This window comes from Wyeomyia smithii, chromosome 3, assembly GCF_029784165.1.
Source record: "Wyeomyia smithii strain HCP4-BCI-WySm-NY-G18 chromosome 3, ASM2978416v1, whole genome shotgun sequence".
Taxonomy (NCBI): Eukaryota; Metazoa; Arthropoda; class Insecta; order Diptera; family Culicidae; genus Wyeomyia; species Wyeomyia smithii.
Genome location: NC_073696.1, coordinates 73,524,865 through 73,550,928, shown reverse-complemented (window position 1 = coordinate 73,550,928; position 26,064 = coordinate 73,524,865). Strand labels below are relative to the sequence as shown.

At 40.5% G+C, this 26,064-nt stretch overlaps 2 protein-coding genes across 3 annotated transcripts; one reads left to right on the top strand and one right to left on the bottom strand.

Moving 5' to 3' along the window:
* The first annotated feature begins 418 nt into the window (after positions 1-418).
* On the top strand, positions 419-1,897 carry LOC129728348 (uncharacterized). The gene has a single exon (XM_055686785.1). It carries the CDS (start codon positions 419-421, stop codon positions 1,895-1,897), a length of 1,479 nt encoding a protein of 492 aa, XP_055542760.1.
* An 11,938-nt stretch (positions 1,898-13,835) lies between these two features.
* On the bottom strand, positions 13,836-17,510 carry LOC129727713 (ovarian-specific serine/threonine-protein kinase Lok). 2 transcript variants are annotated; one of them, XM_055685791.1, is made up of 5 exons: positions 16,932-17,510; positions 16,640-16,797; positions 15,387-15,755; positions 15,143-15,323; positions 13,836-14,975 (listed from the first exon to the last, which is right to left on the bottom strand). In XM_055685791.1, exons 1-5 carry the CDS (start codon positions 17,113-17,115, stop codon positions 14,395-14,397), a joined length of 1,473 nt encoding a protein of 490 aa, XP_055541766.1. In that variant the 5' UTR covers positions 17,116-17,510; the 3' UTR covers positions 13,836-14,394. The 2 variants fall into 2 exon arrangements, with proteins under 2 accessions (XP_055541766.1, XP_055541768.1); XM_055685793.1 differs by having other exon boundaries at positions 16,980-17,507.
* Positions 17,511-26,064: the final 8,554 nt, after the last annotated feature.

The window sequence follows — 26,064 nt, the reverse complement described above, 5'->3', positions numbered from 1 at the left end:
AAATCGCTAAGTTCCCCTAGGCCTGGTGTCACCGGTAATAGTGAAGGCGAAACTTCTAGCGCAGCAACAGTGGCAAGCTAAGATTGGATGGGATGATCCTGTGGACGACAACATAAAGGAACAGTGGCTAGAGTTACAAAGTTCATTGATTCATTTAAATGATATCGAGATTCCAAGATGCGTGCTCTCCGACAGTGCGGTAACCTATGACGTACATGGTTTTTCAGATGCTTCTACAGTAGCATATGGAGCATGCATTTACCTCCGAAGTCTATTTGCCGATGGGTCGGCCTCGCTTTGTCTTCTAACCAGTAAATCAAAACTGGCCCCCTTGGAAGAACTCTCCATTCCGCGGAAGGAACTGTGTGCCGCTTTATTGCTATCCAGACTAGTGCAGAAGGTGTTGCCAGCTTTAACGATGAAAATCCAGGAAACAGTACTGTGGTCTGACAGTACGATTGTTTTAGCATGGATTAAAAAACCATTGAATCAACTACAACAGTACGTGCGCAATAGAATCGCTCTGATTCAAGAGCAGACTAGTGAGCATCGATGGAAGCATGTCAGATCGCAGCAAAACCCAGCCGATATCATCTCCCGAGGCCAACTTCCTGAGTATCTTCAGAACAATCCGCTCTGGTGGAGTGGTCCCGAATTCCTGAATAGGGAAAAGTATGAAGTAGACGTGCCCGAAACTATACCTGATGAAGAGCTACCAGAACTTAAATCCATGGTGACAGTGTCAAACGATGATGGTTTGCTGGCCCATTTCCACAAGCAAAGTAGTTTCCGTAAAATTCAACGAGTCGTGGGATACATTTTGCGCTTCGTTAAGAATTGTAAGAAGAAGCGTGCCGAACGTGAGCTTGGGACACATTTAACCGTCAGTGAGCTACGCCAATCCACGGAAACCATTGCATATGTCGTACAGCAGTTCCATTTTGCCGATGAAATCAAGCGCGTTGTTACCAATCAACCGTGCCGAAAACTTGGTAATTTACGCCCGGTTTACGTCAATAAGCTTCTCCGCGTGGGTGGTCGGTTGGATCGCTCGCAACTACCTTTCGAGAATCGTCATCCTATAATATTGCCGGATAAGGATCCGGTGGTGCGGCTGCTAGTGCAACAGATGCACATCGAGTTACTCCACGTAGGACAAACTGGACTTTTGAATGCCATGAGACAGCGATATTGGCTTCTAAACGCAAGATCTACCATTCGTTTCATCACCCGTCGTTGCGTCAGATGTTTCCGTACCAGCCCTACTACTACCAGTCAGCTAATGGGAAACCTACCAGAGTCTAGAGTAGTACCTTCCCCTCCGTTCGCCGTAACAGGTGTCGACTATGCCGGGCCCTTTTGGACGAAACAAGGATCACGTCGACCTGCAATAGTGAAATCGTACGTAGCAGTGTACGTTTGTATGACGACTAAGGCTGTTCACCTGGAGGCCGTGTCCGATTTGAGCACCGATGCTTTCCTGGCTTCTCTTCGACGACTGATTGCTCGACGGGGCATGATTCGTGAGTTGCACTCGGATAATGCTACTAACTTCCGAGGCGCCAACCATGAATTAAGAGCATTGTACCAACAATTCCATAATCAACAATTCGTTGAGTCGATTCAGTCTTTCTGTAGCAGCCGTGAAATCGAGTGGCACTTCATCCCACCAGATGCCCCTGAATTTGGCGGCTTGTGGGAAGCGGCGGTGAAATCCTGCAAAACTCATCTTAAACGTATTGTCGGTACCGTGAAGTTAACTTTTGAGGAACTGGCTACAGTCTTAGCACAGATTGAGGCTGTCATGAACTCCAGACCGCTGTTTACCATCTCCAATGATCCAGCAGATCCACTTGTGATCACGCCAGCTCAAACCTCATCGGTCGACCACTTATAGCTCCCGCTGAACCATCGTTAGAAGATGCTGGCAGCATCTCCAACTTCTCCGTGAACAATTTTGGCGTGCTTGGAGCCGAGACTATTTAAACACCCTACAACCCAGGAAAAAGTACCTACGAGAGACGCCCAACGTTCGTGTCGGCATGATTGTGCTACTGCATGATCGAAATCAACCTCCTCTCAATTGGAAACTAGGTAGCATCGAAGAAGTCTACCCTGGCGATGATGGGCTTGTACGAGCAGTAGATGTCTTCTCCAACGGTCACCATTTTCGACGTCCAATCAACAAGGTTTCAATTCTACCGATTGAGGACAACCAATTAGTTGGAAACTTCGACGATCGCCGAGTTCCGCAACCGGGGGAGGATGTTCCATCTCCCCACCAAAACTAACCACGACCAATCAGCATCAAGCAGCATCTATGCGAGCCACCGCAGCTGCTATAAAAGAACCCTCTGAAAGGGAAAGCGTTCATTCAGTATTTTGTCGCGCAACCATTCACATCGTAGCAGCAGTAGCAGAAGACCAAAGAAGAGAATAAATAGTTGGTAGCATAGCAGCAAAGTTGTTTTTCCTGCATTCTTCTTCCTTTGGAGCTGAGCAAAAGTCAATTCCCCCAGTTCTTTTCAGGACTAATTAGAGTTAATTTTGAGCCAATTGCAAACTCCGTTCCCCTCTGGTGTTTACAGTCCACCACAAGACGTTCCAGTGCGAACAGTATTCAAGAACTGACAGTATTGTTGTTTGGTATAACCTCAGAAGGTCTCCTGGGTGAGAACCCCACCAGGTTCCGATAATCGTACGAAGAAAATTAATCCTCTGTTGGCGTTTTCGTGTCAGATACCTAATATGACAAGCCCAGGTGCATTTAGAGTCGAACCAGACCCCGAGATATTTAGCGACTAAAATCTGAGTGATCGTTTTACCCGTTAGTAGGAGCTGCAGCTGAGCTGGGTTATGCTTCCTAGAAAAAACGACCAACTCAGTTTTCTCCGGAGAGAATTCGATACCCAGCTTAAGAGCCCATTCAGACAAATTGTCTAAGGTATCTTGCAATGGTCCTTGCAGATCGCTAGCCTCGCTACCAGTAATGGATACAACGCTATCCTCTGAAAGTTGCCTCAGTAGAAAGCAACGCTAGGCAATCGTTCGTCCCTTTGCCCTGGCGAAAGCCAAATTGAGTATCTGAAAGTAAACCGTTTGTTTCGACCCATTTGTCTAACCCTAAGAGGATCATTTTCTCCATTAATTTCCGGAGGCAAGAGAGCATCGCAATCGGCCTATATGAATTGTGATCAGAGGCAGGTTTCCCGGGTTTCCGAATAGCAATGACTTTTACCTCCCTCCAGTCATGCGGAACAATATTTAGCTCAAGAAACTTGTTGAACAAATTCAACAAGCGTCTTTTTGCAGAGTCGGGTAGATTCTTCAACAGGTTGAATTTTATTCTATCTAACCCTGGAGCCTTATTGTTGCACGACAGGAGAGCCATTGAAAATTCCAACATCGAAAATGGAGGCTCTTCTGTAGTTACCAAAAACGCGTCGCGAAAGGTTTTCTGCTCCGGTACAGAGTCCGGACAGACCTTTTTGGCAAAATCGAGTATCCAGCGATGAATACTCCTCACTCTCATTCGAAACGTCACGGTTCCGCATGCGCCTGGCGGTATCCCAAAGAGTGCTCATCGCTGTTTCCCTCGACAACGCGTGTACGAACCGCCGCCAGTACCCGCGTTTTTTCGCCTTTACTAAGCTCTTCATCTGCCTGCTCAGTGCCTCGTACTTTCGAAGTAGGTCGACAGTGCCGTACTCCCGGTAGTCCTTATACGCCGCGGACCTTCGCGCGTACAGCTCAGAGCATTCTTTGTCCCACCATCTGTTGGGAGGGCGCTGTCTAATCGTTACCCCGGGTACCAGTTTCGTCTGAGCTTGAGTCGCGGCGTCGATTATCAAGCCAGCTAAGAACGCGTATTCTTCCTCTGGAGGAAGTTCCTCGTGAGTCTCGATAGATTCCGCTATAATAGACTCATAACGCTTCCAATCAATATAACGTGTGAGGTCGTAGGAAATATTGATTGGGTTCGGGGGAGTTGAACCATTAGCAATTGATATAACGATTGGAAGATGATCACTACCGTGGGGATCGTTGATTACTTTCCACTGGCAATCTAACGCTAGTGATGTTGAGCAGAGGGATAGGTCAAGCACGCTTTCACGTGCTGGAGGATTAGGTACACGTGTCGCTTCCCCAGTATTCAAAAGTGTCATATTGAAGTCGTCGATCAAATTACAGATTAAAGAAGATCGGTTGTCGTCGTACAGCGACCCCCATAGCGAACAGTGAGAGTTAAAATCTCCCAAAATCAAAAAAGGTGCGGGAAGCAATTCTGCTATATCAAGGAGTTGCTTCTGTTCAATCCGCGCGAATAGGGGAATATATAACGAAACAAGGCAAAGGTCTTTTCCATTCATATTCGTTTGAATGGCAACAACTTCAATATTCGAGATCGAGGGGAGGTCGATTCTGAAAAAAGAATAGCACTTTTTGATCCCTTAAAGTACCCCTCCACCGTGTGAGTATCGATCTCGACGAATGATATTGAAATCGTGAAAATTAAGTTGGTCATTTGAATTGAGAAAAGTTTCACAGAGCGCGAACGCATCACAATTGTATGTGTTTATCAAATGTGAAAATAAATCGAATTTTGGGATGATACTTCTGCAGTTCCACTGTAACACAGTGACAAAATTCCTAACCTCTTTCGTCGTATTAGTCATCGAAAGATATGATAGCTGAAATGAGGGGCCAAGTTGCTGTGAGTTGCTTCAAAAAGGTTTTCACTGTAGGGAGAAGGGCAAAAAGAATGTTTTGAAGGGGATCTGGTATGTTGAATGTTTTAAATATCCAGTCCACAATATCAGAGAATTTTATGAACCCTGTTTCTTTTATGTCTTCTGATCGAGAAATGGGTGCACGAGGGGTTTTTGGTGCCCCAGGAAGCATAGGCGTAGCCAGAGGGGGGCATGAAATGTTGACATTGGTGCAAAATTTTGTTTTCAATTACTCTAATAGCACAAAACGACATCTTTAGTTCATAGAAACATCTGTGTAAAGTATCAGCCAGATCAAAATTAATTGATTGAAATGCTTCCGCTATGTTGCGTGTAATCACACAGGTTTTTCAGTTGATCCACCAAGGAAATTGCAGCGGCAAAATTACCGGGCAAATCCACCTGCATCAACTGGCTTGGAGTATTGGAACCGAGCTGTGACAATTCCTTACCTTGATTCTCTTGTAACCTCACTGGAAACACGGTTCGATGAAGATAGTGCACCTGCCTACGCGTTGTCCTCGCTGCATCTCGCTAACGTAATACGCATGTCGTTGGAAGAGTTCAAGCGCAAAACCGAAAATGTCGTAATTTTTTATGAAGTTGACAATTTTGTTGGAGAGATGGAAGTTTTGTATTAACATTGCAACAGTATGAGAGCAGACCGTAAGAACTTGGAAGAGTTGGATCTTATAGATCTGCTAGCTAAAACCCGTTCTTTCTTCCCTGCGACTGAGAAAGCAGTTAAAATTGCACTTGCTCTACCATGGAAACATGCACGATTGAACGCTCGTTCAGCACATTACGTCGGGTGAAAACCTGGCTGAGGTCAACAATATTTGAACAGCGGTTGAGTGCTCTCTGCTTGCTGAGTGTTCATCGGCAGATGGTCAACAACAATCTTGAAAAGACACATGAACCGCTTCCGGGACGTTTGACGTTTGATGCCCGAAGATTTTATTGAGAATCTTGACTGTGTCTTCAATCTTCACGTCCTTGGGAAGCTTTGACAGGATGTAGTTGAGATAGCGGCTGTGCGAATGGGTGTCCAGCTTCCGGAGGAGTAAACGTACCTCCGCCACATTATTCAGCTGGCCTGCATCGTTCTCGAAGAGGTCCTGGTAGCGGTTGAACAACAACGTCCGAACGTAACTCCGTTTTCTTCGTCGAAGACAAACTCGATGATGTTCGAAAAGAGGGACTCCAAAATCTGCTCCGGGGTTTGATACTGACGCTGCTGCTGCTGAACCGCTATCCACTGTAAAATTTGGGTCATCTTGTGAATCATATCTTGAATTCCCGGTTGCAGCTGCTGATCAACTCTATCTTCTGCCATGTTCGTGGATTTTTGAGATCCTCGTCACCAAAATAATATGTCCGAAGGTTTGAATGAACTTAAGAGTTTTTAGTAAAGAACATCTATTTATATTCACGGTTGGAGAAAGAATAATCAAATTCTCCACTCTGATGTCAAGGACAACTGGTTGCCTTGATGTAACAATCACTAAAGACTAGTATTTATTTCTATTTTTCAAAACACACTACAGTCGCTTTTACGCGGGGGATACGTGCGCGTAAAAAAACGCGTAAATTCCGGAATCCGCGTAGAAAAAACGCGTAAACTTCGGAATCCGCGTTGAAACCGCGTAAATTCCAGAATCAACGTAAAAAAAGCCGCGTAAAAAGCGACCTTAGTGTACCATTTTTTTACTTCTAAAATTTTGAAGAGCTTGCCCCCCCCCCTATTTGAAATTCTGGCTACGCCCATGCCAGGAAGCGGTTGGTACTCCTGGTTTGATTTGAAATCAAAACCGGGGGATACTTGCTTCGGTTTTTCTTCACCGCTTCCTTTTTGTGTTGTCTTATTGGTCACTCCGCTAGGGGTTATCTTACGACCTTTGCGAGAAAAATTAGGAGAGTTGAGCATTCTCCTCTTCCTAGATCCCTCTGGCAAGGCATAAGAACACCCTTCGACGGGATCGTCAGATGTACCCTCATCGGTTAGCAAAAAGGAAAAGATGTTTCCTGTCGAGGGTGGCTCAGCCCTCTTAAGCATTTCTGCAAAAGAGCGCTTTGATCGTTCCTTAAGGGAACGCTTAATTTTTTCCTCGCGCTGTTTGTACGCGGGACACACCGAAAGGTCATGCTGAGTTCCCTCGCAGTAGACACTTTTCAGTATCCTCACTGCAAGCGGTCTCAGCATGATTGCCTCCGCACTTGCTGCAGCGTGCCTTGTTGCAGCAGTAGGTGGCTGTATGACCTAACTGCTTGCAGTTTTGGAAATGCATGACCCGCGGTACGAACAGGCGTACAGGCAGACGAACCCTGTCCAAAGAGATGTAGTTCGGCAGTGCGGATCCGGCGAATGTTACACGGAAGGAATCCGAAGGGAGGAATTTCTTTTTCCCTTCTTCGATGGATACTGAATGCAATTGCTTGACATCCAGTATCTTTACATCTTGAATCAGGGATGCAATTGCTTGACATCCAGTATCTTTACATCCTTGGCAGGGATGTACACGCGGTACTCCCTTGTAAAGAGCTCGTAGCTAGCAATTTCGTTTGCTTGCTTCAAGCTACCCACGACAACTCGCAGTTTGTTCGGCCTCACCTTCGTAATCTCGGTTACGGCCGGAAACTGTTTTGCCAGGTCTTTGCCTATTTGAATTATATTCAAAGGTTTTTTTATGGGCCGGAAGTAAACAACGTAGGGACCGCTAGCGGCATCTGGGTAAGCTTTTACCCGTATTTCCGGTACCCTTGGTACAGGGCTAGGTATCGGGGATGGTACAGGGGTAGGTAAGGGAGAACTGCTGGGGGAAATTTCAATTTCTTCCCCATTTGTTTCCACATCCAGGAAAAGTTGCACCTGCATGTCGTCCATTCTGCGGGAGCGTTACGCTCTACCGCACACAAACGATAAATATTCGAATATGTGGGGGGGGGGGAGATCAAATAGTTGAAATAGGTAAATTTTAAAAACAATTTTTCAAACTACGATGGATCAAATGAAAAAAAGACAATCGTATTGGGGACGAAAAATAATACTAATAATATTTATAATAATAACAATAATAATAATTCTAATAGAAATAATTCTAAAGTAAATACTTCACCGAACGTCTAGGTCTGTTGTCTACACGACCTCGTGGCTGCTATAGGATTAATCTGGAAGGGTGTCTCAGCAGAACAAACAATGGTGACACCAAAAGATCCAATTTCGTGTTGTATCACAGAGGCTGTATCTCACATGCAACCTAACAGATGCCACTTCTATTGAATCCACTCACTCAGCCGTATGGAGATCCGTGCTGCTAGCGGGGTACCAGCGGGGCGAGGAACTATTTTTGCTGTTGTAATCCCAGCTGCGTGACCGGGCCGGCCACTGGCAGGGTAGCCTGCCAGTGCGCAAAAGATGCTTCTGCTGATAAACTGCAGGCTATTGTTGTCGCACAGGGCACAGCACAAGAACGAACCGATAAAACAATACCCGTCGTACGACAACTCGTGTGCCGTATTGTTAAATTTCGAATCAAGCGGAGTAAAACAATTTGCGTCTGTTCAAAGCGAAAGCAAAACAACGAATGGTGAAACGTCGACATCTCGAAAAGAATTAAAAAAAAAAATTTCGACATTTTGGGACTTACAATATTTTCGAGGTAAGGTAAATAAACAATTCGAAAGAAATTATTCAAAATAATCAGAGTAGATTGCGACTTTTACTGGTATTTCGCATGATAAACTACGAAAATTCTAAAATCCGCGTTAAAAGAAACGCGTAGAAATCACACCAAAAACTGCGTAAAAAGCAATTTTACTATATTTCCAAACGAACTCACGACTGTTTTCGGTTATTCGATAAATATGAACTCCTTTTTTAAAACACTATGCAACTCTTTGTGTGATTTTGCTCCATCTTTTAAGTTTTCAAATGACATCAAAAAGCAAAGCCTTGGTGCTACCATTCCGTATCGGAACTCGACCTTCTGTTTATTATACACAGACTTCGCAGCCAACTGTTGAGTGTACAGGACAATTGCGGGGCTAGCGCTACGATCCTACTGACACTAACAGTCTCTCCCGCCGAGCCGAGACTCGAACATACGACGACTGGCTTGTTAAGCCAGCATCGTACCTCGAGACCAGCTGGGAGAGTATCAAATTACATCAATTTTACTTAAATGATGTAAAATTTGTAAATTTTTTTTTAGAATTGAATATTTATTCAAGTCTAGAAATTAATTTGCTGCAACGGCATGTTTTTTTTCCACATTTCCGCGAAAACTGAATGTGGAAAATTGTAGGGAATTAGCCCCCCTAGGATTTTTCTTTGGTTACGTCGATGACTCTTATAAATGTTTAAAAAAGCCCGCAATATGTGCTGCTTGTAATTAAAATCTCATCAAAAATTGAGTTTAGTTTTTTTTCTTCCGATCCCGCAGGTAGCTCTGGTCCAAAATAAAATTCTTTTTAAAGATTCCGATCCTATCTCTATCAACTTTACCCGACTCGATGTCGAACACTATTCACAAGTATTTTCAATACGCATTGCGCGAAACTGATAGCGTCGTGAACGATGTTTTGGATAATCAAAGTTTTTTTCCATCTGATTTAAAACTCCCTTTTCACGGAAAATGTAAGTATCCATTCACCTAAGAACATTTTCTTTAAAAAACCCAACAAAATATGTTGCCTTACAACTGTTACTCATTCAACGCAGGTCACAGTTGCCGCAAAGCCGCTGTCGCCTTTAGCTGAAAACAACAACTAGCTTTTTCCATAACCTGAAGAATCAAGCCAATTAGGTCATCATTTAAAAAATACGGGTTTCACATTGATAGTTCATTGGAAATGGTTGAACAAATGAAACTGAAGACATGCCAAAGGATGAGCTTCCCGGTGTGAAGCCTAATTTCCCGGTGGAGTGGCCACCCTTGCAAATTACATTTAAAGAAATATGTTTTGAATATATTAGGTGAATTTTTTTATGATTGTAATATAATCAAAATGTCGTTGTGGGTTTTCAGGAACCGGGATAATGCTTAAAAGCCGGAAACCGGCAACTTCAGATTTCATTTTGAAATCCGAAATTGCGGCTTCCGTCTTTTGGAACCCATCCTAAAATTGCCCAATACAACCCAATAGAGGTATTTGCACTCTTTGCGTACCAAGAATAGCGATGTTGTATATCAAGTGAATGAATTTCATAATAATAAGAGTACAGGCCGGATTAGATTATCCAGCATGTTTGGAACATGTCCGAGTTAAATAAAACTAATCAGTGTCAAATTATTTTTTTTTCTTCTCGAGATTTTCCCCCTTTTTCCACAGAAATGATTTCTGGTTACGCCACTGCATTCATTCAAGTAACATAACAAAAAAAAATTATTTCACGTTCGGTAACGGCAAATTTGTGAGAAAAAAATGGCGATTCGATTATCCGGAGTGAAATTTTTTTCGATACTCTGGATAATCGAGTCCGACCTGTATAATGTATGAATTTTAACAAAATATTTTTGAAGTGAGTTGTTCTAAAGAGATAGTTCAATAAAAGAAATGATTCCTGATTTCGAATAATTTAATTCCGAACAACGTCCAGAACGTTCAACTTAAATAAAAATAATGTTGACGCCACATATTTTGTACCAAGCACCCTTGAGAGCGGCCATCCATCAGTTAACCGCAACATTCGCCATGGCGGACAAAACATGCATTTAGACAAGGTTTTGAGTTCTTTCTTCGTTTTATTTATCCATTCCTCCTCAGGTTTCAAGACAAAATTGTTGGAGTAGGTTTTACGGTTTAGGTTTGTCCAGAAATTCTCGATGGGAAGTAGCTGGGGACGTTGGGCAGGTTCACCGACTCGGGAACCGCATCGATATTCAGCCGCTCCATCTCCTTCGACGATTGCACCGAGTAGTGGGTTGATGCCAGATCCGACCAGAACACCATGTCTTCGCCCTAATGGTATTTCTTGATGAACGACGCAACTTCCGGCAGGCCTCTCGTTCTATAAATTCCCACCTCCATGACAAGTCCGGAGCTAAAGAAGAGCGGCTTTGGCATCCCTTTCTCGCTGATTGTCAGCAACAGCAGCATCTTCTTGAGGAACCGGTTGTGTGAAATGAGCTTCACTTTGGAGCTCACTTCCTACGCGGGGAAAGTAAAATACGAAGTGCCCTGCCAGCCGTTGCCATCCAGGGTTAAATAGGTCTCGTCGTCCATCACGTCGCGATTCGCCGAGAAAATCGAATTGACCATCTAGTTTATTGCCTGCAGCTCTGAGACCGGTAGACGGGACTGCCGCTTTCTGACATGTATGACAGGTATGTCGCTCAGGGTCGTCGACCGTCTGGAACCGGACTTTCTTTCGATGCTCTGATTGTTGCCCAATAGTGTCAAGATGTTGTAAATGCCGGAACGAACATACCCGGCGTCCACAAAGTGCCGCACGATGTTCGTTTTCGAAGGGACCGCGCACACTTCTGAACAGAGTAGCTTCACTGTTTTCGCTATAACGTCTAGAGTTCGACTGATAGAGCTGTCATTTTTTTCTGCTGATTCATGGATTACTATAATTGATGCTGCATGTGTAGTTTCTTCAGTGAGTTTGATGCTAAACCCATTAAAAACCGGCGGTTTTTGTCCATTTTTAATGCAAACGTTACGTACAACGTGTTCAATGGGGACGGGACACGAGGCATATGGACGCTAGGCATATGGATGTTAGGCATAGTGTGCTAGGCATACAGACGCGAGGCATAATGGATGTGAGGCATAATGGATACGAGGCATACTGCCACAAGGCATAACGGACGCGAGGCCGAATGGACGCAAGGCCGAATGGACGCGAGGCCGAATGCGATGTTGTACGATCGCATGAGATCCAATTATGTAGTTCAGGTGTTATTATATTCCTAAAGAGTTTAAGTTGGGTATAATACCTTTCTTGAAATCATGCGGCGAAGACGCATAATCGAGGGCAAGGAAACGAGGCGGCACTAAGCCGCAGTGGTTTCCGCAGTCCGAGCCGGCCGCCGACCCGCCGTCGGAAGCGGCGGCCTCTCGCACCCAAACGACTGATCTACTGGTTTGCTAGGTCTACTCAAACAGAGTTTTCTTCCCTTAGTTAAGTCCGAACGAGCGGTAGCGAGTAAGGACAGCATTCGCTCGGACAGCGAGTCGGCCGAAGGCCGCGAGTGTATTGCTTTTCAAATGACACTTTGAAGCGAAATACATGTTATCGAATGCTGTGTTGATGATGACGATAATAACACATTCCATATCACTTCCCCTTGGCCTTGTGTCCTTTCGGCCTAGCGTTTATTCGGCCTCGCGTCCGTTCGGCCTCGCGTCCACTCGGCCTCGCGTCCATTCGGCCTCGCGTCCATTCGGCCTCGCGTCCATATGCCTCGTGTCCGTATGCCTGCCGTCCATTATGCGTAGCGTACTATGCCTCGCGTCCGTATGCCTCGCGTCTGTATGCTTAACGGGGTGCCATCGTGTTCAATACGTTCGAATACACTTTGAAATGTGTTTAAAAATTAAAATACAAGATATTCTTTTCTGAATCAGTTTTATTAAAGCAGTGTTTATTGAGAACCTTTACGACTATATGACGACTATGCTATATGACGAGCTTGAGACGTTTTTAAAAATAATCGCACGTGGCACCCACCTGGTCCATTGGTATCGCGCCCGACCTTAAAAAAAAGCTTTTTAAATTGTTTTATAGTGCTCACTTTATATATGCTCTGCTTGGCCAGAAAGTACGACTATACATAAAAGTCCAGGGGATTAAGGTCCGGAGAACTAAGAGGCCACAAAGTGTTATCGAGAAAATCAGTCAAGAAACGTGTTTTATTTTTTCATTTATACACAAGTAGGAGCTTCCCACTGAAGTGGAAATGTAAAAAAGTAAGTTTTCCCATACAAATTTAAAATGCAATGCGCCAAACATAGACAAAGCCAGGCGATCTCCGGTAAGTTCAGGATTGTTTGGGCCCCAAATAGAATTAAAAAATGTGTATTCTAATAATTTTAAGAGATTCAGATAGACATTCCAAATCAAAAACCTTTTAATGATTAACTTTCTCAATGATCCGTTTTCAAGGTATTTCAAATTTATGTATAGTAAATTAAAAAACAAACACTAAAATTTAATATTATATAGTTCAATTTTACCTTGAAATTTTTTTTTGAAACTTGACATTCCAAAACTTTTGGTGAGATGTTCAGCATAGAGAAATGTAGGCCGATTTTTCACTTAAGAGTTAAGTTTTGATGTTTTATCATCAATTTCGACTTCCAAAAGAATAATCAAATTTTAATGATGCAATATGATTCTAATACTAATTTTAAATCATAAGTCTCTTGGCGATTAACTACTTCAAAGCATCCGTTTTTAGGAAAGCTTAAAGTCAGGTTTGAAAAATTTGAGTTAATGAAAATATAAAAATATATAATTTGAAGGTTATTTTTGCTGTCAAAAAATGAATTGTGTTATATTGAATTGTGTATGCTTGTTGCTGGAGAACCACGAGTTTCGTAGACTATTAGTGGTTCTCCGGAACATCTTGAAAACGGATGGGACAGAACATTCACGGTGCTTATAGGTCCTCTGTGGAATTCAAGTTATAGCACCCTACGTTATGATAGGCAGTAATAACGTCAAATGAGATAAACTTATCTATCTCAAAACGAAAAATGATGTTTGCTCGACCCTTTTGTAGTCGTTTCCAAATTGTAATCTTTTCAGGGTGGCGAAAAAGTTTTCTATATCAAATTCCCTGGTTTTCCCTGAAAAATAACAATAATTTCCCTAATACTTGTTAGTATTCGGCACAAAAAAGGGCAACGTAGACTAACGCATCTCTGAAATCCCAGTGAAAAAGTATTCAATTGGATATGGAATCGAACCGTAGTGGTCCCGAATTAACCTTTTATGCTAGAAAAATCAGTTTTTTCGCTAGAGAGTCGTTTAAAAAAGAATCATTCAGAACATCCTCTGATTTCCCTGATCGAAAAATTCATTCCCTGATTTTCCGGGTTTCGACACCCTGTCTTTTTTATACCTAAAGGATCTTTTATTTGAAACAAAACAAATTACAACAAACAATCGGTTTATTCTTAAAACATATATACAAAATAAAAGTAAGTCTTCATAAAGCTCAACAAGAAATATAAGCATTTTTTAGCCCACAAAAATGTGTGAAGCATTGTCTCTTATTTTTAAACGATTGAAGGTAACTAGACGACACATTCAATCTTATAATCAACAGTTCAAGATTCTTGCACATTACATTACATATGATAACTTTTCTCTTGTCTAATAATTGAGCCGTATACGTATTTCTACCGTTTCTGCAGTTTTAAAATAAATTTCCTTGTTAACAACAATGTGAAGTAATTGTGTAGATGCTTATCGTGAAATCTCCAAATATAAGACACATGGTGTTTGGCACATGGAATGTTTTTTTTTTCAGTTGATAGACGCAACTATATCAGATGAGAGAATAATAATTATGATTTAAATCGACAGATTAGATTCAAAAAAATATTGGCTTTAATGTAAGTTTAAAGTCATTTTAATGTTATGGATTTTAACACGTGCCGAGGTTTTAAAGTTGATTGAATCAGTTTCAAAAATCATATGGTTCTCTAGTCAATTGTTCCGCGGTCGTTTTTTCGGTGGTTCAATGAACACGTGGTCATTATTATTTTCAATATCAGAAGTACATTTTCCAGGTTTTTTAGTACCTGTCAACTTCTTTTTTATTAATCGCTCAACTTGTGCGACTGCATCGCGATCTCGCAGCCATGCACTGCCAAGAATTTCATCTAAAGTAGGGCGGTTTTTTGGATCAACCGTTAGAATTTTATATATGAGATTTTTAGCCGCGGATGATATGGGTTTCCACGACTCATCACTGAAATTAAATCTGGCTCTTTTGATCTGCTCCACTGCAGGGGTCCCATAACTGTCAGAAAATGGCATTTTTCCGCTTAGCATTGTGAACAGCACCACACCGAGACTCCAAATGTCAACTTTTTTGGTATAAGAACCTATACCTCCAGTTGCCAGCACCTCAGGCGCCACAAATAGAATAGTTCCGCATATGGTACGCATTACGGAGTCTTGCTCAACAAATTTACTAAGACCAAAGTCGGACACCTTCAGCAATGTAATTTCATCTTCTTTCTCTAGGAGAATATTGTCTGGTTTTAGGTCACGATGCGTAATGCCTAAAAACAAATAAACTTTCTTAACGGTAGAATTTTTTTTTAGTGCAATCTCAATCTTCTTTAAATATGGTTACTGAGTTTTATATTATATTCAGTGTTTTTTTCAAGAATTTTTTCATTAACATACATATATTCATCACAAAAACTGCATAACAAATATTACCAACCTTTTTCGTGAAGATATTTAACCGCGTGGCACATTTGCAGGAAAAATATCTTTGCCGTTTTCTCTTGAAGGCGTTTATTGCGAATTATTCTGGAAAGTAAATCTCCACCCTTCATATACTCTAACACCATATACACGGACTCTGGAGTATTTACTATGTCATGCATCTTGATTACGCAAGGCTGTAACGAATTATAGAAAAAACCATATAAATAACGTATTCTATACTATGCGGGGCCACTTACATGCTTCAAGCTTTTCATAATTTTGACCTCATTCATAATTCTTTGGGGTTCGTTCAAAATTGTTGGCTTGCTGCATTCATTCAACAAATTTTTTTTAACCAACTTCATCGCAAAAGCTTCGCAAGTTATCGCATTGTGAATCAAATAAACCGTACCGCATGCGCCGGAACCAAGCTCATGACCCACATAGTACGTTTGTCGTATTTCTTCTGGTAGTTCTGTAAGGTGTTTTGAAACTCGTTGATCCTTATATACTATTGCTTTGAAACTTTGATGCGATAGAGAAATGACATCGTCGTCTTTCAGAATAAATTCTTTGCCTTGGCCAATCAGAGTTCCGTTGATAAATGTTCCGTTTCGGGAATGATCCTGCAGAAAAAAATAACACTTAGAAACTATCAATTATTCTTATTCGTTCTTAAATATCGTTTACAGTACGTTACAACGGTCGTTGTTCAGAATCAATGAAATTCAATAACGTGGGAGAGTGTTTTCATCCAGGAAGTATAAGCAATATTTACAAATGCAAGAGTTGCAATTTCGGCGAAAACCGTTAAATAAACATCGGAATCATATCATATACCTTGATAGTGAAATGGACATGCTAAAAAATACGTATGTAAAAACATAATATAGGTAGTTCTAATATAAAACTAGTAAAGCCCTATTATTCACCCCACAGTTAAAAAGTGACTAAGAGTTGATATGAAAAATCGTTAAAATATAACTTGTATAAATACCTACCTACATAAATACATTTCTTGTATAAAATTCTCTAAGAAGTTTGTAAGTAACAGATCTTAACCCATTCCCGGCGGGAGATGCCATATGGCTTATCCTGAAATCTAAACATGGATTACAGCTTAACAATTATACTTGATTTTTTAAACCATGGAGCTATTCAATACGGTTAGGGAACAAATTGATCTACAATACGCAACCCAGTTTGTGTCAATTGAACATGTAGTTGCTGGGTAATAAAAGTTATAAGGTCATTTTTCGAGGTAACATCTGATTTCTCCCCGCATGGAATGGGTTAAAATAGGTGCAAATTTCTTTGGAATTCTACATTTTTTTTACATTACATTTTAACAGTACTTTTTTTTAATTTTAAACAGTGGAGGGGATAATATTGAAGAGAATTGAAACAAGACTAGCAGCAAAAAAGGTGGCTTCAAACTACTATGCTACATAATGCAATTTTACTAGTTCGTATTAATTTCTGGTAAATACTAAACAAAAATGTAACCTACCTTAATATAGGCTGGAGCCTCTTTATCAGCTAGATTTTTGCGTATTGTGAAATGCAAGCTGGATATTCCACGAATTATTTTAAGCGGAACGTGCTCCGTATTAATGCACAGATCATTTGTCTCCTTTCGTCCTGCGCTATAAGTTTCCTTTCGCAAATCTGTAAAACAAGATAATAAAATTCATGTAACACACACATCCATTATACTTTTTTGTTTCAATTCGGTTCATGATTCAATCTACATTGTTTATTGTTACTACTTAATTTTGTGCATCGCAAATCCAATCATGTACCGTAGATTCTGGAAATAGTATCAATAAGCGGAAGCGCTCTTTTTGTACCAAGGGTAGTGATGGTCATGTTTTTGGCGTACAATCGTCCCCATATCAATGCCTCCATTGGTTGGCTTTCGAATTGGCTCATGTCTTCGGAATGTTGAGTTTGAGTTGTAAAAACAGTATCTACTTCTTGCGACATGATGAAATAACAATGAGATGTTTCGTAGCAAAAAAAAGTTTGTCAGCACTTTAGAAATTCTGATTGCACTTTAGTGCTCATTAAAGAAGAAGAAACACGTTTTACAGTCCACACAAATACAAATCTAACTATTTTTCGATCACTTATTAAAACAAAATCTTTAATAACAAAACAGTGACCAAAAGTGTTAAACGCTAACACAAACTTCCTCATGAAGTTTAACCACTTTGAGTTTATTGCTACTTAAACACTGAACAATGCAGAACCTTAACCCTATACGATTATATTCCTAAATCCTATCGTGAAATCAATGCGATCATCTCGTGCAAGGTTCTAAGGATAACAATGAAAACGGTTAGCGGGAAGAAAGATTTAGGTATCGGCTTCCGTGTTCGAATGAGCAAATCCATCGAACAGAAATAACGCTTCTAAACATCAGGGTTCTCATTTCGGTAAAAACAGGGGTCTGACGTTTGATGAGTATCTATCCAAAATCTAAATGCAATATGGCGTCATTTATTCAGTAAACAACTTGAAAACTATGATTTTTCTCAACCACAGTGCAGTTCTTACATGAAGATATATTACGTGTAAATGGTGTTATCAAAATTATCACAATAATGGTACCACAACGTCAGTGTTACCACAATCTCAGTGGTACCGCTATAAAATTTGGTAACGCGACTTTTATATCGGATTTGACGTTAATAGCATAGCCCTGGGTAAAAAAAAGTCGCTGCTCTAACCAAGGGGTTGGCAAGGTAGCCTTCTTGTTGAACGTACTTCTAATTTTGCATCAGTTTATCAGTAAACTACTAAGTCTTTATCTTTACCGCTTCATCTGGGGACAAATAGATATATTGAGTATCAACTAGAAGATCAAATAATATGTATAACTTCAAGTATATCAATATTATTAATATCAATAATATTAGTTGTTCATATCCCGAATCAACATAAGATGAATGTATCCAACTTTCCACGAACGATAATGGCACGTGGATTTGACATTCAATGTAGGTTGTCAAACTATTAGGTCATTGGATATTTACATTGAATCATAGACAAACAGACGTGCCACCTGATGACGATCTCATCGACCAGAAACATAACGATTATTTTGAAATTTTGCTTAGTGGGCATTAATGCCGCTAGTGTCGCTATAAGCAAGCGTACGCATTCATTATCAAAGACAAAAAGCGTCAGTAATGCCGCTGGTGTTGCTATAAGCAAGCGTGCACACCCATTAGCAAATACAAAAAAACCAACTTACATCAGTCTTTCTCAAGACTACCTAGTCCTTTCTTTCTTTCTCAAAACTTGCAATTTGATATTATTTTTGAGCTTTTTTCGTATCACCTGAAATGGCAGGACGAAAAAAGAAACCACGCATCGCTACGGGGAGGAAAAGAGAGGCATCTCTTTCTGACACTAGCTTATCCAATGAAAATTTTTATGATATTCTGCCTGAGCAAGAAGCCAGCGAAATTTAAATGTTCGAAAGTAAAACTATTCAAAGTGAAATTTCTGTAAAAAAGGAGAAAGTTCCACCTATTGTGGTAACTATTGCTTCTGAATTTAATATTTTTAAAAGAGAACTTTCTACGTTTCTCTCCGACGTCAAAGTTTCTTATCAAATTGGCCGAAGAGGCGAATGCCGTTTACTGGCCCAAACATTGAAAGATTGGAATCGTCTTATTCAGTATTTAACTGAAAAGATGTATAATTTTTTTACATATGACACTAAGAGCGCCAAGCCGTTCAAGGTCGAATTGAAAGGTCTCACCAACGATCAAACCGTTGATGAGATCAAACTTACTTTAACAGAATTACTTGGCATAGCCCCTACCCAAGTTATTCTAATGAAACAAAAATCACGAGGTGAAAACAGTCAGAGAGCTGGAATTTTCCTTGTTAATTATTTAATTCATTTTAACCGCACTGAGGTTAACAATTTGAATTTTTTTGACAAAGCACATGCTATCTATAATGTGCGAGTGAAATGGGAATTGTATCGAAAATTTGGCGGAGGTGAAAAGCATATCACCCAATGCCGTATTTGCCAATGTTATGGCCATGGTTCAAAATTCTGTAACATGGACCAAAACTGCCTTATTTGTGGAGACTCTTTTCACAAAAAGGCCACATGTCCTGTGAAAAAGAGTAAAAATTTTCGTTGTGCGAATTGTAACGGCAACCATATGTCAAATTTTTACCAATGCCCAGTCCGTTTAGCAATTGTTAAGGCAAGGCAAGGTAAACATATACCAATTTCCCAATCAAAACAAAATTCTCCAAGCGTACAGTACCGCCCACTTCTTCTACTCCTTTGCATACTCGTTTAACATATGCACAGGTTAGTTCGAACATTCTACAGGTAGTTCGAACATTCTACCGCCTAATGTTGGTAGTTCGAAAATGACCGTTAATATGGGAGGTAAGCAAAACACGGTTGGTTGACGAATGGTTGGACACGTGTCACTTGAGATCCTATTGTGGTCATTCACCTCTGTCCAGCAATTTCTATCCCAACCTCCACGTGGTGCCGACCGGGATACGAGTAACCTTAGCGGAGATCGGGTAACCAACCCCGGTGGAAACTTTGGTCGTATGCTGACTGGGAAGGGGGAACGTACGCGGCTGTTTCCCCATGTTAGGGGCGGCGTACAACAGCGTCTGATCCGGAGCGGGCGGCTGAATCATGAAACGCGGTGTCTCGCCAGCTATATCAAAGACGGCAGCCCCGTCACGAGACTAGGTATCGCAGCCCTAGTAAGGCAGCATACTGAATATTAAATACTACGAACAATCCAGATATAAATACGGAACGGAATAATCGGCATGGACCTAGGCGAACGAAAAAGGACAACGATTATTGGAAACTCGGTACTTGGAATGTAAGGACTCTACTCGAACCGGCACGCGCAAGTATCCTGGCTAGAGAGCTGCGGAAAGTGAATGTGGAGGTTGCAGCTATCCAAGAGGTGCGGTGGCCGAAATCGGGAAAACGCGAATTCCGAGCAGTAGTTCCTATTGCGGACACTTCATTTAAGTACCCCATCTACTATAGCGGCGGCGTGAAAGCAGAAAGAGGAGTCGGTTTCGTGCTAATTGGAAAACGGATGAAGCGTGTCATTAGATGGAGGCCGATCAGTGACCGTATATGCGTGTTGAGAATTAAGGGCAAATTCTTCAACTACAGCCTAATAAATGTGTACGCACCGACCAACGAGCATGCGTAAGCACACCTGGATGCACCCGAATGGAGAGCTTTGCTCTCAAATTGACCACGTTCTGATTGATGGACGGCACTTTTCAGACGTTACAGACGTAAGGTCGTTCAGAGGACCGAACGTTGACTCGGATCACTATCTCGTAGTAGCCAAAATCCGCGCCCGGCTGTCCAACGTGCTGAAATCCAAGGCAACGAGGAGGATGCAGTTGAACATCCAGCGGCTATCAACTGAAGGAGTGGCTGCAGAGTACTCGCAGAAGGTTGATGAACGGATTGAGGAAAGAGTTGAAGGGAACCTGAATGAACAGTGGAGGCACATCCACAGTTCGATCAGCACTACAGCGCGAGAAGTGTTGGGTACAACTGCGGCAGCTGCGCCCAATGAGTGGTTTGACGCTGAGTGCTAGCGAGTGACGGAGGAGAAGAACCGCGCCAGGGGTCACATGTTGGCCACGGCTGTGACTCGTCAGAGTATGGGTAGAAGTAGTCGACGAATTTATTTACCTGGGAACATTAGTGACATGTGACAACGAGGTTAGCCGTGAGATAAAGAGGCAGAGAGCAGCTGCAAACAGGGCCTTTTACGGACTACGTAACCAGCTAAGGTCCCGCAGTCTGCAAATCCGTACTAAACTTGCACTCTATAAAACACTGATTCTTCCAGTGGCTCTTTACGGCCATGAATCATGGACGCTGAAAGAGGCTGATCGGCGAGCTCTTGGTGTTTTTGAGCGTAGGATTTTGCGTTCAATCCTTGGCGGCAAACTAGAAAATTGTGTTTGGCGCAGACGCATGAACCTTGAAGTGTACCAGGCATACAAATCGGCGGATATAGTCAAGCGGATAAAACACGGCAGGCTTCAGTGGGCTGGGCATGTAGCGAGAATGCCGGATGAGCGTCAAGCGAAGGCTATTTTTAGGAATCCCGATAGAGGTCGTCGACTTCGGGGTAGACCCCGCACTCGTTGGATGTGTGCTGTCGACGAGGATGCACGCGAAATAGGTGTTAGGGGCGATTGGAGGATAGCAGCCCAAGACCGAGGGACATGGCGACGTATTCTGGATTCGGCCCTGGATCGATAATCGGTCTGTCGCCTTAAAAGTAAAGTAAAGTAAGTAAACAAAACACGCTGGAAAATAAATGTACACCTATTACCCCAGCTAATATTACTACCAAAAATATTTTTTCTAATGTCAACTGCCTGGGGCCTATTACGGCAGGTAAACTTTCTTTTCTGCAACAAGCAATGTTCGATCGCCATGTTGCAGGCAAAATCAATGTTTGAAGCCATCCAAATAGGTACAAATTTTACTATTAAAATTGTTTCTAATTTAAAATTTAGCAATGATTTTAAATAAACCAATCAAAATTTTAAATTGGAATGCTCGCTCATTGAATGCCAATGAGAATGAGCTTTTTAATTTTCAAACAGTAAATAATGTGCATATTGCAATTATTACTGAAACCTTTTTTGAAACCTAACATCAAATTAAAATATGATCCCAATTACGTGGTTCATAGATATAGGATTCAGGGTTCCGGCGGTGGAGTTGTAATTGTTATTCATCGCCGAATCAAACATCGTCTTCTCCATCTTGAGACGAAAGTTATTGAAACTTTGGGAATTGAAGTTCAAACTGAACTTGGGATTTTATTTATTGCCGCAGCATATTTACCATTCCAATGCACACGCGAGCACAAAAATTTTCTTAAAGGTGATTTACAAAAACTCACCAGAAATCGTTCGAAATTATTTATAATCGGCGATTTTAACGCTAAACATCGTTCATGTAATAATAATTCTCAAAGTAATTCCAATGGCAAAATGTTATTCAATGATTGTTCTTCAGGATACTATTCTATTTTGTCTCCGAATAGTCCTACATGCTTTTCTTCTGCAAGAAACCCATTAACAATTGATTTGGTGCTAACATATCAAAGTCATGTATGCAGTGATTCAATATCAATATCAATCAATATCAACGTTCTCGTGACCCTGTTTTTAAAACTATTTATAAAGATTTACAGAAAGAGATTAAACATAGATTTACTCTTCTGAGAAATCAAAATTTTGAGACTAAAGTTGAAAAATTGAAACCATATTCAAAACCCTTTTGGAAGCTGTCGAAGATTCATAAGAAACCTTCAAAGCCTATTCCAGTTTTAAAAGATGGTGAACGTTTTCTTGTATCCAATGAACAAAAGGCTCAAAGACTTGCTCAGCAGTTTGAGAGTGTTCATAACTCAAATTTCAATTTTGTAGGTCCAATTGAAAATGAAGTCACACGTCAATTTGATTTAATTTCTTCCAAGACATTATACCTGCAGAAATAATTGAAACTAACTTGAATGAGATTAATTCAATTATTAAAAATTTCAAAAATATGAAAGCACCTGGTGACGTTGGAATCTTTATTATAATAATCAAACATCTCCCTGAGAGCACAATGGAATTTTTAGTAAAAATTTTCAATTGCTGCTTCAAAATTGCATATTTTCCCAAATTATGGAAAAATGCAAAAATTACTCCAACTATAAAACCGGACAAGAATCCAGCTCAGGTTTCAAGTTATCGACCAATCAGTTTGCTTTCTTCAATATGTAAACTGTTTGAGAGAATTATTCTTAACAGAATGATGTCACACATCAACGAAAATTTAATTTTTGCAGATGAACAGTTTGGATTTCGCCATGGGCATTCCACAACTCATCATTTGCTCAGAGTTACTAATATGATACGAGCTAACAAATCTGAAGGTTATTCCACTGGAGCTGCTCTTTTAGACAAGAAAAAGCATTCGACAGTGTTTGGCATAAAGGTTTGATTGCAAAATTGCAAACATTTAATTTTCCAATTTTCCTAATCAAAATTTTGAAAAGTTCGAAAGTTGTTGTCTATCAGAATTCAAAATCTGTTAGATTTCCTGTCAGAGCAGGTGTGCCTCAAGGTTCCGTCTTGGGCCCAGTCCTGTACAACATATCCACTTCAGATCTTCCTGATTTGCCTCCAGGATGCACAAAGTCATTGTTCTGCGATGACACAAGCATTTCCGTAAAAGGAAAAAGCCTTCGTGTCATATGCAGTCGATTGCAGAAAAGTTTAGATATTTTTTCTTCCTACTTGCAAAAGTGGAAAACCTCTCCCAATGCTTCTAAAACTCAAATGATAATTTTTCCTCATAAGACTAGGGCTTCTTTCCTCAAGCCAAACAATAATCACGTTGTCAAGATGACGTTGAATATTTTATATTTGCTGAAAACTCATTCATTTTCAAACATAATTAGAATCTTCAACGCAGTAATGTAAAACATTTCAGGTAAAAATACTGTTTCGTTTTCAAATAGGATTTGAAATATTGAGTGAAAACTTTCAATCTTCTCAGTTCGATGCAAATGTTTAATTGGTCGATTTAAAAAATTATGCAGGATATTTTTGGTAGGTGACCTAGGGGCTAGGCACCTATATTTTATGGAAAATATTTCGAGAATATTATTCGATATCGGTAGATATATTTTGATATTATCGTTTATCTGTCAATTGACAACCCTCCAACGATAATATAACGTCAACGAGCTATGATATAATTAGAGGGGTGCCCAAAAATGCAACGATAAATACTTCGTAATATTGAATATTGGAAAAATTTCGCAATATATCAATATTGTCTTGCCCCAAGTAGGTGACAGCTTTGCCATTTCCGTGCTTGATTTCTATGTGCTATGCATACTCGAAAAGTATAGCATAAGTGCGGCTCTGGTAGAAATCATAAAAAAAGGAACCTGTAATTACTTGCTCAGTTCGAAAGATATTGGTATCTCTAACCTGACCTGTTACGTATTTCTTTAGTATGTGAAATAATAATTCATCTCTAAACAGCCTGTATTTTCATCAGTGTATGTACTTTTCACTCCTTGGTACTGACATTGAAATATATTTGCTATGCCGTTCGCTGCAAGGCGACGGTAGCGACATCACACTCTACATTACCATAGCATGGCGAGGTGTTTAATTCGGAGGGTATATTTTTGCGCACATAAACTTTTCACACACTTTTTATCGTTTGCTTGTTAGTCTGTTATCTGTAGTTTGGATAAACGAGTGAATATGAGTACAGTAATTGAATTTCGAGTGTGAATTGTTAAGAGTATTGCTTTTCTCAGTCCATCTAATGCAACGAGGTATACAACGGTGAGGAAGGAGAAGACATTTGTCTACATAGACCATTTTATGAACCGACAGGTGTCACGGATCCTGTTGATATTGCTGCTGCTTTTACGTGCGATATGTCAGCGGTTCCGAGCTTTCTGTCAAAATTTCATTCATGAATTGAGTTCAGAAACGTCTCGTAAAATGGTCTATTAGTAACAAAAAAAAGGTAAACAGAATCACGTGTTGAGGTTGTAACGTAGATCTCCAAAAACAAGAGAATGCCATTTGGAATTGTGTTCCGCATTGTTTAACGACGCAGGCAGGCTGTTAAAAACCGCAGGGCACCGGCTCGATACCCAAAAGATCGCAGCCTGACAACACTGCAGTGAAACGTCAAAATGTAGGGATCACTTTGGATGATCGTGCGAGAGCGACTACAAGTGCGTGCTTAAAATCGTCTTAAATAACTATTTCCTTAACTATATATATGCTAAGAGGCAATTTACTTTTTTGAATTCACTACATCCTTCACGAGTAAGTCATTCATTAAATACCTTTCTCAAGTTAAAATATATTGAATAAAAGATATCGATAAAATTATTTAGGAAACGTATCGATACGCGAGCACGCGGTTTGGATTCATACGGGTGATACGGAAACTAATTGTACGTATCATCATTATATGACACTAAATTGTACACTAATAATTGAATATAAATTCCAGTTTGAGTTGATTACATAAAACTACACTTAGAAAAAATGCCACGATTACTTCAAGTGTTTTTGCACTTGACTCAATTCGTCACATCGAACTGCAAGTTGAAGTGATTTAGTGTTGATTTCTCGATGATTACCACTTTCCAATGAAATGATCTTGCGTTGAAAACTGGTTAATGGAAATCACCATCGTATTATAATGAATATCTCTTGTATTATCACCACTGTTTAAATCAATTGAATTACAGCTGCAATTCCAATTGACAAACGTCAAAACCATGAGACGAAACAAAAATAGTGACGATGGCGAACAGAGTAAGCAGCTTATTCAGCCAGAGATCAAAAATTTATTTGAGCGTAAGTTTTATTGAAGCTTTTGAATTAAAATAACAATAAAACGACTCTTTTACAGATCCTGAAAGCGATTGCATCGATACAGTGACAGGGATCATCTATAGGTTTATCTTATTCTTAAATTAAAAATCTAGAATAAAATAAAAATGAAAAATCTAAAATAAAAAGAAGTCTCTTGAATTTAGTGTGAATTTATATAATTATCCAATTGACCGACATTTCGTATCTCAAACATAAGCATATCAACAATGATGAACATAACAACAGAAAATAAAGTGATTTGCTGTTGATTTCATCGTTCTTTGCTTTAATATATTTCGAAAGATTTCCATTCAACTCTGAAATGTTAGGCAAGTAGTGCGAATTCAACAGCAAATCACTTTACTTCGGCGTGATTTTTATTTACAGTGTACTAAAAAGCGCTTTCTTTGCCTCCCGCCGGAACATAGGCATTTTCAGCCGTAAACTGTCATAACGTGTGATAAAATTTTG

Coding starts and splice junctions, on each gene's coding strand:
- LOC129727713 (XM_055685791.1), bottom strand. CDS start 17,115: ATGTCGCAAGAAGTAGATACTGTTTTTACAACTCAAACTCAACATTCC. Junction 15,324..15,386: donor TTATGAAAAGCTTGAAGCAT/GTAAGTGGCCCC, acceptor AATTCGTTACAG/CCTTGCGTAATCAAGATGCA. Junction 14,976..15,142: donor TAAATATCTTCACGAAAAAG/GTTGGTAATATT, acceptor ATTTGTTTTTAG/GCATTACGCATCGTGACCTA.
- LOC129728348 (XM_055686785.1), top strand. CDS start 419: ATGAAAATCCAGGAAACAGTACTGTGGTCTGACAGTACGATTGTTTTA.